The sequence below is a fragment of the Epinephelus lanceolatus genome, chromosome 17, assembly GCF_041903045.1.
Source record: "Epinephelus lanceolatus isolate andai-2023 chromosome 17, ASM4190304v1, whole genome shotgun sequence".
Lineage (NCBI taxonomy): Eukaryota > Metazoa > Chordata > Actinopteri > Perciformes > Serranidae > Epinephelus > Epinephelus lanceolatus.
In genome coordinates, this window is record NC_135750.1 from 7,519,197 (window position 1) to 7,532,235 (window position 13,039).

General features: G+C 42.5%; 1 protein-coding gene across 1 annotated transcript in view; it reads left to right on the forward strand.

Moving 5' to 3' along the window:
• akt3a (v-akt murine thymoma viral oncogene homolog 3a) overlaps positions 1-13,039 on the forward strand; it is a 68,445-nt gene that overhangs the window by 4,288 nt on the left and 51,118 nt on the right. Inside the window, exon 2 of the mRNA XM_033612585.2 lies at positions 1,919-2,344. Coding sequence (XP_033468476.1) covers positions 2,299-2,344 — 46 coding nt within the window. The 5' untranslated portion in view covers positions 1,919-2,298. The remainder of the gene's footprint in view (positions 1-1,918; positions 2,345-13,039) is intronic.

Sequence of the window (13,039 nt, forward strand, 5' to 3'; positions counted from 1 at the left end):
ATGGTTTTTTCATTTAACAAAAATGTTCTCAAATGTTAACTCTGGCTTTAACACGAGCAACCGTCCTGCTCTCATCCACTAAAATGACATCCTTTGTGCTGTCTGCCGTCTTCCTGATTCCATGTGAGCACAGCATTAACGATATTAAGACTCTGCTCAAACATTTGATGCTAGCTTTCAATTGCTTTTGCTACCAACTAGACATTTCAGAGATATTTTGTTCAGAAAATTGAAACCCAGCTTATAATTACATACACTGTAATTCAGTCAATATAATTCAGTCATCAATATAAGAGATGTAGCGGGTGCAACTAACAGTTATTTTATTATAGACTTTCAGTCTATAGTTTCAGTGAAAAACACCCATCACAATTTTGCAGAGCCCAAGATGTCCTTATATAGGAGAGCCCAAATATATTTAATTTACAATCATATAAAACTTAAAAAACAGCAAATTCTCATATTATGAGAACAGGAATCAATGGACGTTAACGTTAATTTTATATTTATGTATTTTTTTGATTGACAACTTTAACAGTTAATCAGTTATCAAAATCGTTGACGAATAATCTCACAATCAGTCATTGCAGCCCGAATTTTATGTATTTATTTATTTTTTTTGGATCCCCATTAGTCACTACCAAGGTAGCAACTACTAACTACTAGTTAATTCAAACATTGTCGTAGTCCTCAACTTATCTTAAATCAAATTGTTTTTTATCACAGTTTGCTGGCTGAAATAGTCCATATCAGAGAAATTAAACTTGATCAACATCTCTTCAATTTGGGCGTAATTAAACCTTTGTTCCATAGCTGTGAAGGGGGAAAAATCTATCTGTCTCCTTCTTATTAATCCTGAGTAATCAAGCCCATCCTTTTGGGAACTACATATATGAAAGAGAGATAAAATAAATAGATAAGAGGAACTGAGAGGGCAAATTACGTGCAGTGTTGTAGCAGCCTTTGTGACCACAGTGTGTTGCGCTATAGTCTGCATTTGTTTGTCTGGTTTCAGATTGGTCACCATACTGCTGCCTCAACATAAAAAAAGCTCTGTGTCACCTACGAGGGTGTGTGAGTGTGCGTCTCTTCCAGCTCTCGTTATGACGCTGCAGTCCCTCCAAGCGTCGGCAGCAGTGCAGACACTAGCTGATATGAATACTGATTTACAGCTAGATGGCTACGACTGCTAGCCTAGCCGCCGTGGTGCTGTTCTCAATTCACGCTGAGCGGCGTAGTGTTGTTGCGCGTTGTGTAATACAGTGTAGTAGAGTGCATTTGAGGTGAACGCGGCAGCTATGCAGAGAGTGGAGGGAGAGGGGAGGGGGAGAGCGGGAGTGAGACGACAGAGAGGTGCAGAGATTTGGGCAGAGAGAAAGAGAGTGTGAGAGCATCCCTTACTGCCGTTGTGGCTATTTATAGCCGAGCCCTACTCCACAGTCCTGAGATGCTCTCCCACCTCCCACATATAGACAGACAAACCAGCCTACACACACACACACACACACACACACATGAAATAATTTGACATGCAGAAATACAGCAAGCACAGAAAGGTAGATAGGGTTTTGCACACAGCACAACCTGCTCACAAAAAGGTGCATGAATGAATGAGAGGTAGAGCTCAGGGATATTTGTTTGGCAATCAAGGTCAGTTATTGCTTCAATGAGAGCCCTGCAATAATTCATCCTGTTTATCAGAGAAAGTGTTAGCGATAGAAAGAGGAACTGGGTGTATGATTGGGTGGGGGGAGCGCGGAGGAGCGTTTGTCCTCACAATAACTAGTTGTTTGTCTTGTCAGATTGTATGAAAGGGCTTTGGAGGGGAAGAGAGGAGAGACAGAGCAGCAGAGGAGGAGAAAAATAAATCCATGCCTGCTTTTTTCTTTATTTTTTTTGTCCTTTCACTTCCTTCCAGGCTGAGTCACTGCTGGTGAGGAGGAAGGTCTGGAGAGGGAACGAGAGAGGAGGAGGAGGAGGTGGAGGAGGAGGGGGAGACGAAGAAGAAGAAGGGAGGGAGGCAGGAAGATAAGCCACAACAGGAAGCAAAACGACACACGCGTACACACACACACGCCGTGTTTGTGTGTGTGCGTCTGAGAGGGAGACTGCGCGAACGAGAGGGTGAACGGGAAAGGAAGGGAGGGAGAGTGACGCGGAGGCTGGGAGAGCCGGCCCCCCCCTCCTCCTCTCCTCCTCTCCCTCTCTTTCTCTCCTCTCCTCCTCTCCTCCCCTCCTCCCTCTCTCTCTCTCTGTGGAGCAGGCGTGTAGCGGCATCAGACTCGGCGTGAAGGAACCATGAGCGATGTCACCATCGTTAGAGAGGGATGGCTCCAGAAACGGGGTAAGTACATCCAGTACCTCTCCTCTTCTACTCCCCTCCTCTCTACCTCTGTTTTCTTTCCTCTTCTTCTCTGCCTCTTGTCTAGACTAAGGGCCTGGCCGTGCCTGTCCACATGTGCCGGTGGGAGGATGTGAGTGTTTGCGATTGAGTGTGTGTGTGTGTATGTGTGATTACATGGATGTCTGATTATCCAGTGTACGAGCATATACGTGTGTGCGTCCCCCCCTCCTAACAGGGATGTGTCTCTTTATTATAAGCTTGGCTGGCTGTTTGTTTGCTAAGCCTCTGTGTGCTTCAGTCAGGTTGTGTCTGAAAAAGAGTGTGTGCATGGGTATGTGCATGTATTTGTATGCACAAGTGTGCAGTTAATAACATCTAGCAGGCCCGTAGTTACACTGCTGATGCACAATGTTCTGTCAGGCCGGCGTGTCTACTAGTCTGTGAAATCAAGTCAGTTCTGTCTCGCTGGGTTATTATTTAACATAGTGTGCCTTAAGTTCTGAATGGTGACACTGAGAGTCATATGACATGGGGTTGAGGGGTTGGTCGGGGTGGAGTTGAGGGGAGCACTGACATCCTGTTTCAAACCAAATGAATGAGAAGTGGTTAAAAACACAAACAGCTGCAGAACATGAAGCAAAGACAGCACTTCCCTGTTCTCACACACTGTTCTGCTGCAACAGGTGAGAAGTCATTTGTAGCAGGGTCAGAGTGAACCAGACACAGTTGCAAAGTGGCTCTGTGACGACTCCAAGGCACTACAGGACTTTGCATTTTCTTTCTAACATTGCCCTTCAAAACCACAATTTCATGGGGTCGTGTGTCTCTCGGTGCTGATTCCTCCAGGCACAGATGGATGTGAATGAGCATGTGTGTTTTAGGGAGAGAACTTAAGGGACAAAAAGGGGGATTTCCAGACTTTCAGACCAATGAGCATCATCCCCTTGACTATGTGATGGTGTCTAGGAATGTGTAACACAAACTGTTGAACAGGAAGTGACATGGATGCATAACAGACAGCAGGCTTCTGGGTAATGTAGGCTAACACTATGGCACAGCAGGAGAATACGTTGGACAACAGAGTGCTCCACTCCATGGAGTAGATGCTCCCTCTCACAGCGTGTCACACACTGTATTGCTGGAGTCGAGGGGGGATCTTTGTCTATGTGTGCCAGCATGCCAGTGTGATCCTCAGACAGTCGTCTGTGCATATTAAGAGGAACACATCGCCCCCAGTCACGACGCAGCGCTACCAGTATTCGTCAGTGTGCGAGAGAGGTAGAGATAGAGGTTGTAGGGGGGTGGGAAGGGGTGTTTGTTTGTGTCAGGAATATGAATGTTTGTCTGCATCATATGCTAAATCTTTGTCTGTGTTTGTGTGTGTGGAGAGGAGCAGGGTCGGGGTGCTGACTCACTGTCCAGGTCGTGATACAGCACAGACTGCAGTCTTACTCATTAGACAGCTTTTTACTGAAATGAAACAACGAGAGAGGCCGAGAAAGGTAGTGAAACCTCTGCACACACACACGCACGCACACACAGAGAACCTTTTTTACTAATAGGATTACATTCAGTTGTGTTCGACTGTAACTTTTCCACCAAATAATTCATGTTGTTTTGTTTTGAATTGAGCGACATGAAGACGGTGACACTGAAAGACTGAATGAGTGGAAGATTAGAAAGGGAGGCTGGTGAGACAGAGAAAAGCAAAGGAGAGAAAAATACTAGTGTAACAGAAATCTGAATGAAGGAGAGATGCTCATGTGCTTCTTAGATTTGTCTATGGCTTTCAAATAAATTAAATATTAAAAACTTGTGTTTCATAAAATGACTGAGGAGTACCCAATTAACTGCTGAGTTCTCGTGTGTTGTTTGCCCGTCAAACCGTGCAGGTTAGATCAGTAGCATCTGATGTCTTACGAATTAGCACCTCTACCTGTTGGGATTAGGAGAAGAACATGATGTGGTGATGTCACATTACATCCGTACCTAACTTAAATAACTCAGTGCTGACTTTTGGTTTCATGTGGGACACACACCCCATGCTTGGGTCAAAATCCTGTGTTTGTTTGACCTGTCATCCACTCCGACCACCTGCCTGTGCAAACTTTGTCAGCCTTTTTACTACATCACCTGACGTCCTACTTTGCCCCCATCATATGACAGACAATAGCCTGAAGCACGTACATCATGTGATCACAGCCTCATGGCTCACGATTACGTGGGTTATATACGAATTATAGTGCATTACTTTTAGTAGGTGTAAGTACAGCGGATTCAACCATCCTGAGTAGTGATGGTTCTGACTCTTTTCATGCTAGTAATAGGGTAATTCAGGGTTATATAAAGAATATTAATTCCATTACCGTCTATCCTGCATCTCTCTCTCTCTCTCTCTCTCTCTCATTGTGTCATACGGATTACTGTTAATTTATTATGTTGATCTGTTCTGTACGACATCTATTGCTCGTCTGTCCGTCCTGGAAGAGGGATCCCTCCTCAGTTGCTCTTCCTGAGGTTTCTACCGTTTTTTTCCCCGTTAAAGGTTTTTTTTTGGGGAGTTTTTCCTTATCCACTGTGACGGTCCAAAGGACAGAGGGATGTCGTATGCTGTAAAGCCCTGTGAGGCAAATTGTGATTTGTGATATTGGGCTTTATAAATAAAATTGATTGATTGATTGATTGATTGATTGATTGAATATCTTTTTTGTGTATGCAGGTAAATGCTTGTCAAAACAGGTCGTATTTTTGGTAATCTCAAAATCACTTTATGTTGAATTAATTTGTTAGATTTTTTTCACAGAGTTCTGGTCTACAACAGCTGTTAGATATGCTTCCAATATGGTGCAAATTTGTTGCCACAAACAAAACAAAATGTAATTTAAGCAGCCAGGTCGAGTATCTTGGTCGCCATTTTTTAAACAACTTTACGCACAACAGATTTATATGGACATTGTTGTAGATTTTATTCTCAGAGCAACACAGCTGTACATAAATTGGTCTGGCTGGTCCGGACTGACTGTGAAACATACAGCTAATGCATTAAATGTAAAAGAGGTGTGTGCAGAGACTTAAATTTGCCTGCCATCATGCTTTAATGATGCTATTGTTTGCAAAGAGGTGGTGATTGTTCTTCAGCAGAGATCTACGCACATGTCAAGAAGCAATAAGAAATCCTGTGCGTTAATGTATGTGCAGATGATAAATGAAATAATAGTTGGTGAGTCCTACCAATAGCTGCAGTGTGGGAGTGTATTTGACCATAATATGGCCAGAATGGGTCAAATAGTGATGACAGCTGTTTGTAAATGTCTGTTTTATACTCCTTTAACTTTTTTTTAGCTGTACGTTTTGTGGCGTGACTAATGGGTCCAGTCATAAAGTGAAATGATTGTTTGATTGAAAGAGAGTGTTTCCCCATTCATAGCTCAAAGTGTTTGTGATGAGTTCCTGCTCATGCACCCTCATGGGGATGCTCGTCTCTCTGCATGTTTCATGAAGGGACCGTGTGCATCTGTGAGTGCGCAGCTTTTGTTCGACAAGCCACAAACCATTAGAATAATTGGTCAAACATGACAGATGTGTACAGCACGATGTAACACACTGTGGACTCACTGATCAACTTACACATGCCAGTGGATGCTGATCACTGGCAGCCATGCGTGACCAACAGCACCGGCTTCAGGCGTATGTTAGGCTGTCAATAGGAAGCATTTACACAGGATGGAGAGAAATAAAGGAGGGAATGAGGGCTTTCCTCACGATCAATAGCTTCCAATTAAAATGTTTCACATGCTATAAAAGATCGATAAGACAATAATAGATGATGAAACGAAAAGGAGCATGAAAGAGCAGTAAAATGCACGTATGTAGCAGCAACAAAATACATCTTGGAACAAAGAACAACCTCAGGAACATTTTTTCAAAGCACAGTACAGTATGTCCTCAGATGACCGAGCCTTTCAGTACTCACTCACTCACTACCATGGCGATGATTTCCTTCCTCCTTTCATTAAATCAGAGTGAGGAGTGCATTCGGCTGCATCATTTCTTTATCTTTGGAAATAATAAACAGTGGATAGATACTGGAATCTGTCACGGAGTGAAGGCAACAGACTTGAAAGGGAATATCCGATGTTCTGACACATTCTGTTCTTCATGATAAATGAATGATTTAGAAAGATACTTTAAATGACAGATGCTGGAAGATCTGATGGATAGATGTGAGCGAGGTTTAGACGGGCGTTGTCTTGTGTTAAACGTTGTGTTTAGGGGTGAAAATCAGATGTTGCTCTCAGGAGTTACAGACCTGTTTTGTTGCACCCTTTAAAAATCTGAGTCTGAAGTGAACTCCACTTCATTTCCGCCCAGGCCGGGAGTTTACCTTCTGTCAGCCCGTGCGAGGCCACAGAGGTCACAGTCAGCCACTGTAATCGAGGATACTGTTACCTCCACCAGCATCAGCCCACACAGCAGTCAGCACAACAGATGGCCAGGAGGGAGGAGAGGAGGAGAAACGCTGAAGGAGAGAGACAGGGAGAACACCATCATATTTTCTTTGACATTTTCTGTCCTCCAGAAGTGTCTCTCTGCAAAGCTACTAATCAGATGAGATGCAGCTTTGTCAGAGAGGAGCGAGCCTTGTTACTGTCTGTGCTTTGAATTAATCTGAGATCAATGATTCTTTGTCTCCCTGGAGGGTTTAAGCAATCGCACATAAGATGAATTCAAGAGGATGCTGCACATACTCAACTTTTTTAAATGACAGGAAAATATTACAGAGCCTGTGTGGTGAAGTCACAAGGCTTTGATAATGGACTGACGTTATAAACTGTGGTTGCCTTTACTGAGATAATAAGTGCATGTGTTTCTTTCTTGAATTGCACAGAAAAACAGGTTTACAAAGTCTTAAATAAATATGGGTGGGACAAAAACACGATATGGGAGTATTTCATATTATTTGTAAACAGATTCCTCTGCTAATTTGGCTCTCCATCATCATTACTTTATGACTCTTCGTGGTGGTGCTTGTCAAATAAATGAGGGTAAAGTGAGCGGAAGTTAACTAACTTGCAGTGACAAAGACACTCACAAGGGAAAATGGCGGACAGTGTGGATTTGTCATCATCCTGATCTCGTCGTAGAGACAACGGCTTACCCTACCACACTTGTAGGACAGCTTACAATCAATACCGTGTTCAAAGCAAAGCTTCCTTTTACGTCCCTGAGGGCGACCAGGATTACTACATCTACTGCTGGGTTTGTTTGCACATGTGGACACGGCCAAGTTGCAGTCAGTGTGTGTGTGTTAAGGAGGCACTAAATTAGAGATCAGTGGTTCCCAACTGGTCCGGCCACGGGGTCCAGATTTCTCCTCAGTCATTAGTTCAAGGTCCACACAGTTTAATACATTCATACTTGCGTTTGGCCGTGTTGTCAAGTTAGTTTGCTGTCTCTGTTAAGTAGCTGTCTGTTAGTCACACTCTACAGCAGGAAGCGGCACTTCAAAATAAAAGCTCTGTGCAAGAAATTCACTGCACTTGAAATAAAGTGTGTTTTTTACTAACCTGACATGTTTGCGAGTCTCATGTGGTCCACTCAGAATAGATCATCGACCCTCTTTCTGACCGCGATCCACCAGTTGGGAACCAATGATCTAGATGATCGTCTTGCCCTGTATCAAGTATTGGTATCATGACACCATTGTTATCCCTGGCGATGTATCATGATAGTATCGTGAGTTACGCTGTGATTCCCATCCTGAAACATGATCACAATTTTAAATTTGATTCAGCAGTTTCAAATGAGTGTTTACTGATTAGCCCTGGAAATTGTACATATTACTGTATAGTTCAGTTTCACTTAATCTTAAAATAAAGGTTAAAATATCATTGCGTTCCAAAGCCCTCTTCGCTCGGGACTATAATCAAATGTGAATCTGCCAGAAATCCAGCTACAAATAACCGACCATATTTCTTCAAACACGGTCATCTTATAAAATTAAAATCATCATCACAGGAACTTACAGAGTTTCTCTTTTTCATCTTCTGGCAGGAGGTTGCAGTTGTTGTTATTTGTACTTATTTCTATGATGGCATCTTGTGTAAAGATTCAGGGGGCTCACAGGGGCTGTGGTCACATTCATACTGACATGATTTTGATTTGGATGTGATGCAGTATTAAATGACATTGGTGCATCCCACCCACTTATTGAAATGTTCTGCATGTGTTGTAGTGGCTCTGTTTCCTGAGATCTGTTCTGCTCTTGCTCCTTAAATGATTGTTTGTTTGCAAATCATCAAACCAAAACCATATCAAACCATAATATGCACAATTGTGGTCACAGTGTGGGCTCCTTCACTCCTGAGACAGTCAGGAAGTAGCTTCATTACATAGGCAGTGTGTCCCATTATGGCAATCCATTTATGTGTCGTACCTGTCACTTAATGCATCTTGGCATGATTGTATGATAGACACTCTTTTCTCTTCATTTCTACGACTTAATACGACTGTGAGCTGTATGGGCTGTACTGTATACATTAGACTGCTGTGGGGTTCATTGGGTGCAGTGCAGTGAGGCGGCCATCTTGGCTCAGTGAGTTCAGTGAGTTCAATGTTGCTGGAGGCTGGCTGGCTGGCTGGATCAGGTGGCAGTGCCAGATCCCTGATATCAATCACCAGCCGCCGCTGCTGCTGCCGCCGCCGCCACTGTCTGCTGTGTCGCCCTTCTACTCTCCTCTCCTCCTCCTCCTCTGTCCTGCCTCTGCTGTAGAGCCTGTCAACACAACTCACCTCTTTTATTGCAATTCACACTCTCTTTCCCTCTCTGTCTCTCCATGCATCTCCTTCCATCTCCCTGTGCTCCTCTCTCTATCCCCTCTGTTTCTCAAACTCACATGTATATCCAGGGCAATAGCAGACAGGCAGACAGTACAGGCTTTGTTATGAATGGCATCCTCTTGCACATCCGGAGGAAGTGTACGCTCCAGTGTGGTTTTACAAACTGTCTCCATTGTCCTAAGAATGACTCACTCTACACTGCAGAGAATGGCAGTCAGCCAGACAGTCAGACAGACCGACCGACAGCACAGCGCAAACAGACAGACTAGTCTGCAGAGCTGACTGACAAACAGCACAGGAAAGACGGGCAGAGAGACAGATAGTTTGTGACAGATACAGCCAGAGCAGAGGCAGACAACCTGCCAATCCAGAAGAGACCTGCAACCAGCAGGTACAGACACCAAGTGAAAGACAGACTGGTGACACACACAGGCAGGCAGCAGAGAGTGTGTCACCTTTGTGTGCAATCGGAATATGATATTTTTGTCTTGCAAAGTTATTGAGATAACAAACCTTGAAATTAAATTCAACTCCACGGTGAAGTGCACTAGGCAGAAATGTCATATAGAAATACACCTGTGTTATCTGATGCAATCACAAATTTAGGTTGCAACAGAGAAGGATGTCCTCATCCTGTGTTCTGTATGGTTACTGGCAGCATATCTGAGCCATACGCTGTAGGATGTGATGGATAAAAACTAAACAGCACTTAGCAACCTCTCAGTTAGAGCTGCAATGGTAATTACCAACTATTTTGATATTAAATTAGTTGTTTTAGTCATTTTCCAAGCAGAACTCTTTAACATTTGCTGGGTTTAGTTTCTTAAATGTGAGAATCGGCTGCTTTTCTTTGTCATTTATGATGGTAAATGAAGAGTGTGCGGGTTTTGGACTGTTGGTTGGACCAAAGAAGCATTTGACGACATCTTTTGGGCTCTGGAAAATTGTGATTTTTACACTTTTTTGATGACCTAACGATTAATCATGAAAATAGTAGACAGATTAACTGATATTAAAAATAATTAAATAAATAGATAGTAAAATAAATGAATAATTCTTTAGCTATTCCTGTTTCAAAGAAGGACTTTTTACAAGTCAGAGAGAAGTAATGAAAAGATGTAAATGTATATTTTTGCATTATAAATGTGTGGTCTCCACTTTGCCTTGTATCTATCAAGTTATACATCGGTGCTTTGAATGTTGTAGCTTTTAAACTTCCCTTAAACTTCCAGATAAACTCAGAACAATAACACTCTGAACAAAATAGTGTGAAGCTGCGTAACTGTACAAACCCAGTCAGTCAATAAGAGCACTGGTAAGTGATCCAGTACGAGGAGCATCCCTGTAAAGGCCACACAAACAGAGGTGGATTAATGGATGGCTGAGTGAATGAACTAATGTAAAGTGAGTCCTCGATAAATGAATGAATGGATCAATGAATGGAGTGCTGATCACTGCAGAGGGAGAACTTGGACAGAGGAAGAGCGAAGGGGTGAAGGAAGGAGAGGTTGAGTAATGGGATTAGTTTGTAGCTCAGGATCATCCAAGTGCTGACCTGAAACATTTGATCACAGGGTGGACGGATACATCCACATGTATCCACACATGTACACTTTTGTTACCAATATTATTTAATTACGTCCATTATCACCCAGATGTCATTTTAAAAAAAATCTTTTCCTTCATTAAAACCTGCTCACACACAATAATTAATTATATCTTTTTTACGTGAAACACCAACATACTATAAATCACCATTTAAACTAAACATATAAGATAATTTGACCCCAAATATAATAAACAAGATGCTTACTTGTATTAACACTGGTTTATTATTATTTTACCCAGTGTAGCCCACTTGTCGCTCATATATTGTTGCACACACTCATTTGATTTCCGAATACGATAGCATGGTCAAATGTGTTTCAGGGAGGTTGTTTATGTTGTTAAGATCTTTTCTAATCCTCCTTAATTTCCTCAGCAACTGGTTTTAATCCATAACTATTCCACAGGCAACTATCAGGTGTTTTCTATTTGCTTCACGGCGCTCTGTTGGCCACAGCTACTCTATGTTTAAGTGTACCAGCGCAGAGATTAGACCAAAGGGGCAGTGTGTAGTCTAACATCTTGAGGTATTGTGGGCTGGTTGGAGTAAGCTTTGGGCTGATTAGAGGAGGCAGGTTAGAGTGGGGGTTGGTTTGGCTGATTTAGGCCGACAGATTAGTGCCTAGTGGCTAACAGCTAGTGTAAGTGTTTGCTGGCAGGAGAGGGACCCCAGAGTATGACCAATTGGTCTCACATTGCCACTTAATATTTGTCTTTGGCCGTCCAAGTCTGTAAAATATTGACGCTTAACTTTTCCTATGGAGAAATTATAGTATTATTATTATTACTTTTATACTAAACCAAAACCCACAAAAGAGTATAGTGTATTCCAGGAAATGATATTGAGGATCTGTAGAGTTGTGTTCCAAACTGATGTTACTGCTGGGTGCAATATGTTACACAATATACACTCATTCAGCCCCTTATTAAACAATAAAACTGCACAGTTTGATAGCATGTTTAGATGCCTTTAAGACTTGTAAATGGGCATCAGTTGCCAGCCTGTTGCTAACAAAGCCAACAGAATGATCAACTTTCCAGTGATACTTTATAATTGAAGTGATAATGATCCAAGTTTATTTATACAGCACATTTAGAAACAACCGCAGTTGATCAAAGTGCCGTACAAAATAAAAGAACGACACACAAATATATAGCAGTATAATGTGTACGCGAATATAAAAGTTGTAAGAATGATTACATGTGTCGATGGAGGGGGAGCATTTGATTGAGAGTGGAAGGTTATTCCAAAGCTTTGGAGCAGCTACCACAAAGGCACGATCTCCCTGACCCACCAGCCCTGATCAAGGGACAGTTAAAAGACATTGTGTGGAGGATCTAAAAGGGCGGGAGCTGGAGTAGGGGCAGAGAAGATTAACTCTACTGTCGGTGCTGAAAAGGTGATTTTGCTAAAAACAGGGTTTGCTAAAAGTCTACCACAGATTTATTCTGTGATGTTGTTGGTATGATTTTTAAATACACAATTATTTTAACTTGTAGAATTTTCATTGACCCGAGCAGATGACCGTATAGTAAGAATAAGCTGAATTTTTTCCATTTCTTTTTTGGCACAGGAAAAGTAGTTAGAAACGGGGGCAATCACACCACCCATAATGGTGGACAGTGGTCTACATCTGGTTGCCAAGGGCAACTGGACAACCATTGTTGCTGTGAAACATCAGTTCTACCCTTGATGTGTTTTCTCCTCTTCGCTCTGCCACTGTAGCACAAAGCTCTGTGTTGCTTTATTTGTAAAACAGAGCATCTGTTGCAGAGATCAACCTCTGTTACAGGAGCTTAAGGGGAGACCATGGAGGCAGCAGGTGCCTGAGGCTACTGCAGGCACTTGTTCAATGAGAAATATATTTAAATGTGCAGTATTATTTTTGTATGTCATGCCTTGACTAAAGGATTATTTGTCAGAGTTGTCGATTATATTTTAGCTAATATGTTGGCTAACACATAGTGCCATTGCTGCCCTCACCAGGCTTTTACAATAGCAAAGCTGGAAGCTGGAATTTGTGTTTCAGAGCATACCACAGATGGCACCGCTGTGGCGCCCAGATGTGACGTAAAGATACAGTAAAAAGCTTGTTTTCTGTGACAACCTGTTGAAACATCTGGTCATTGAGACTATGTGGGTAAATACACACGGCTGCCTTTGGTGGGTTTGGTATGAGTTTGCTCCCGTTACGCCTGACTTAATGGTTGAGCTGCATGCTGATGTCACAGTGGCCAGGTTAAAGGGAC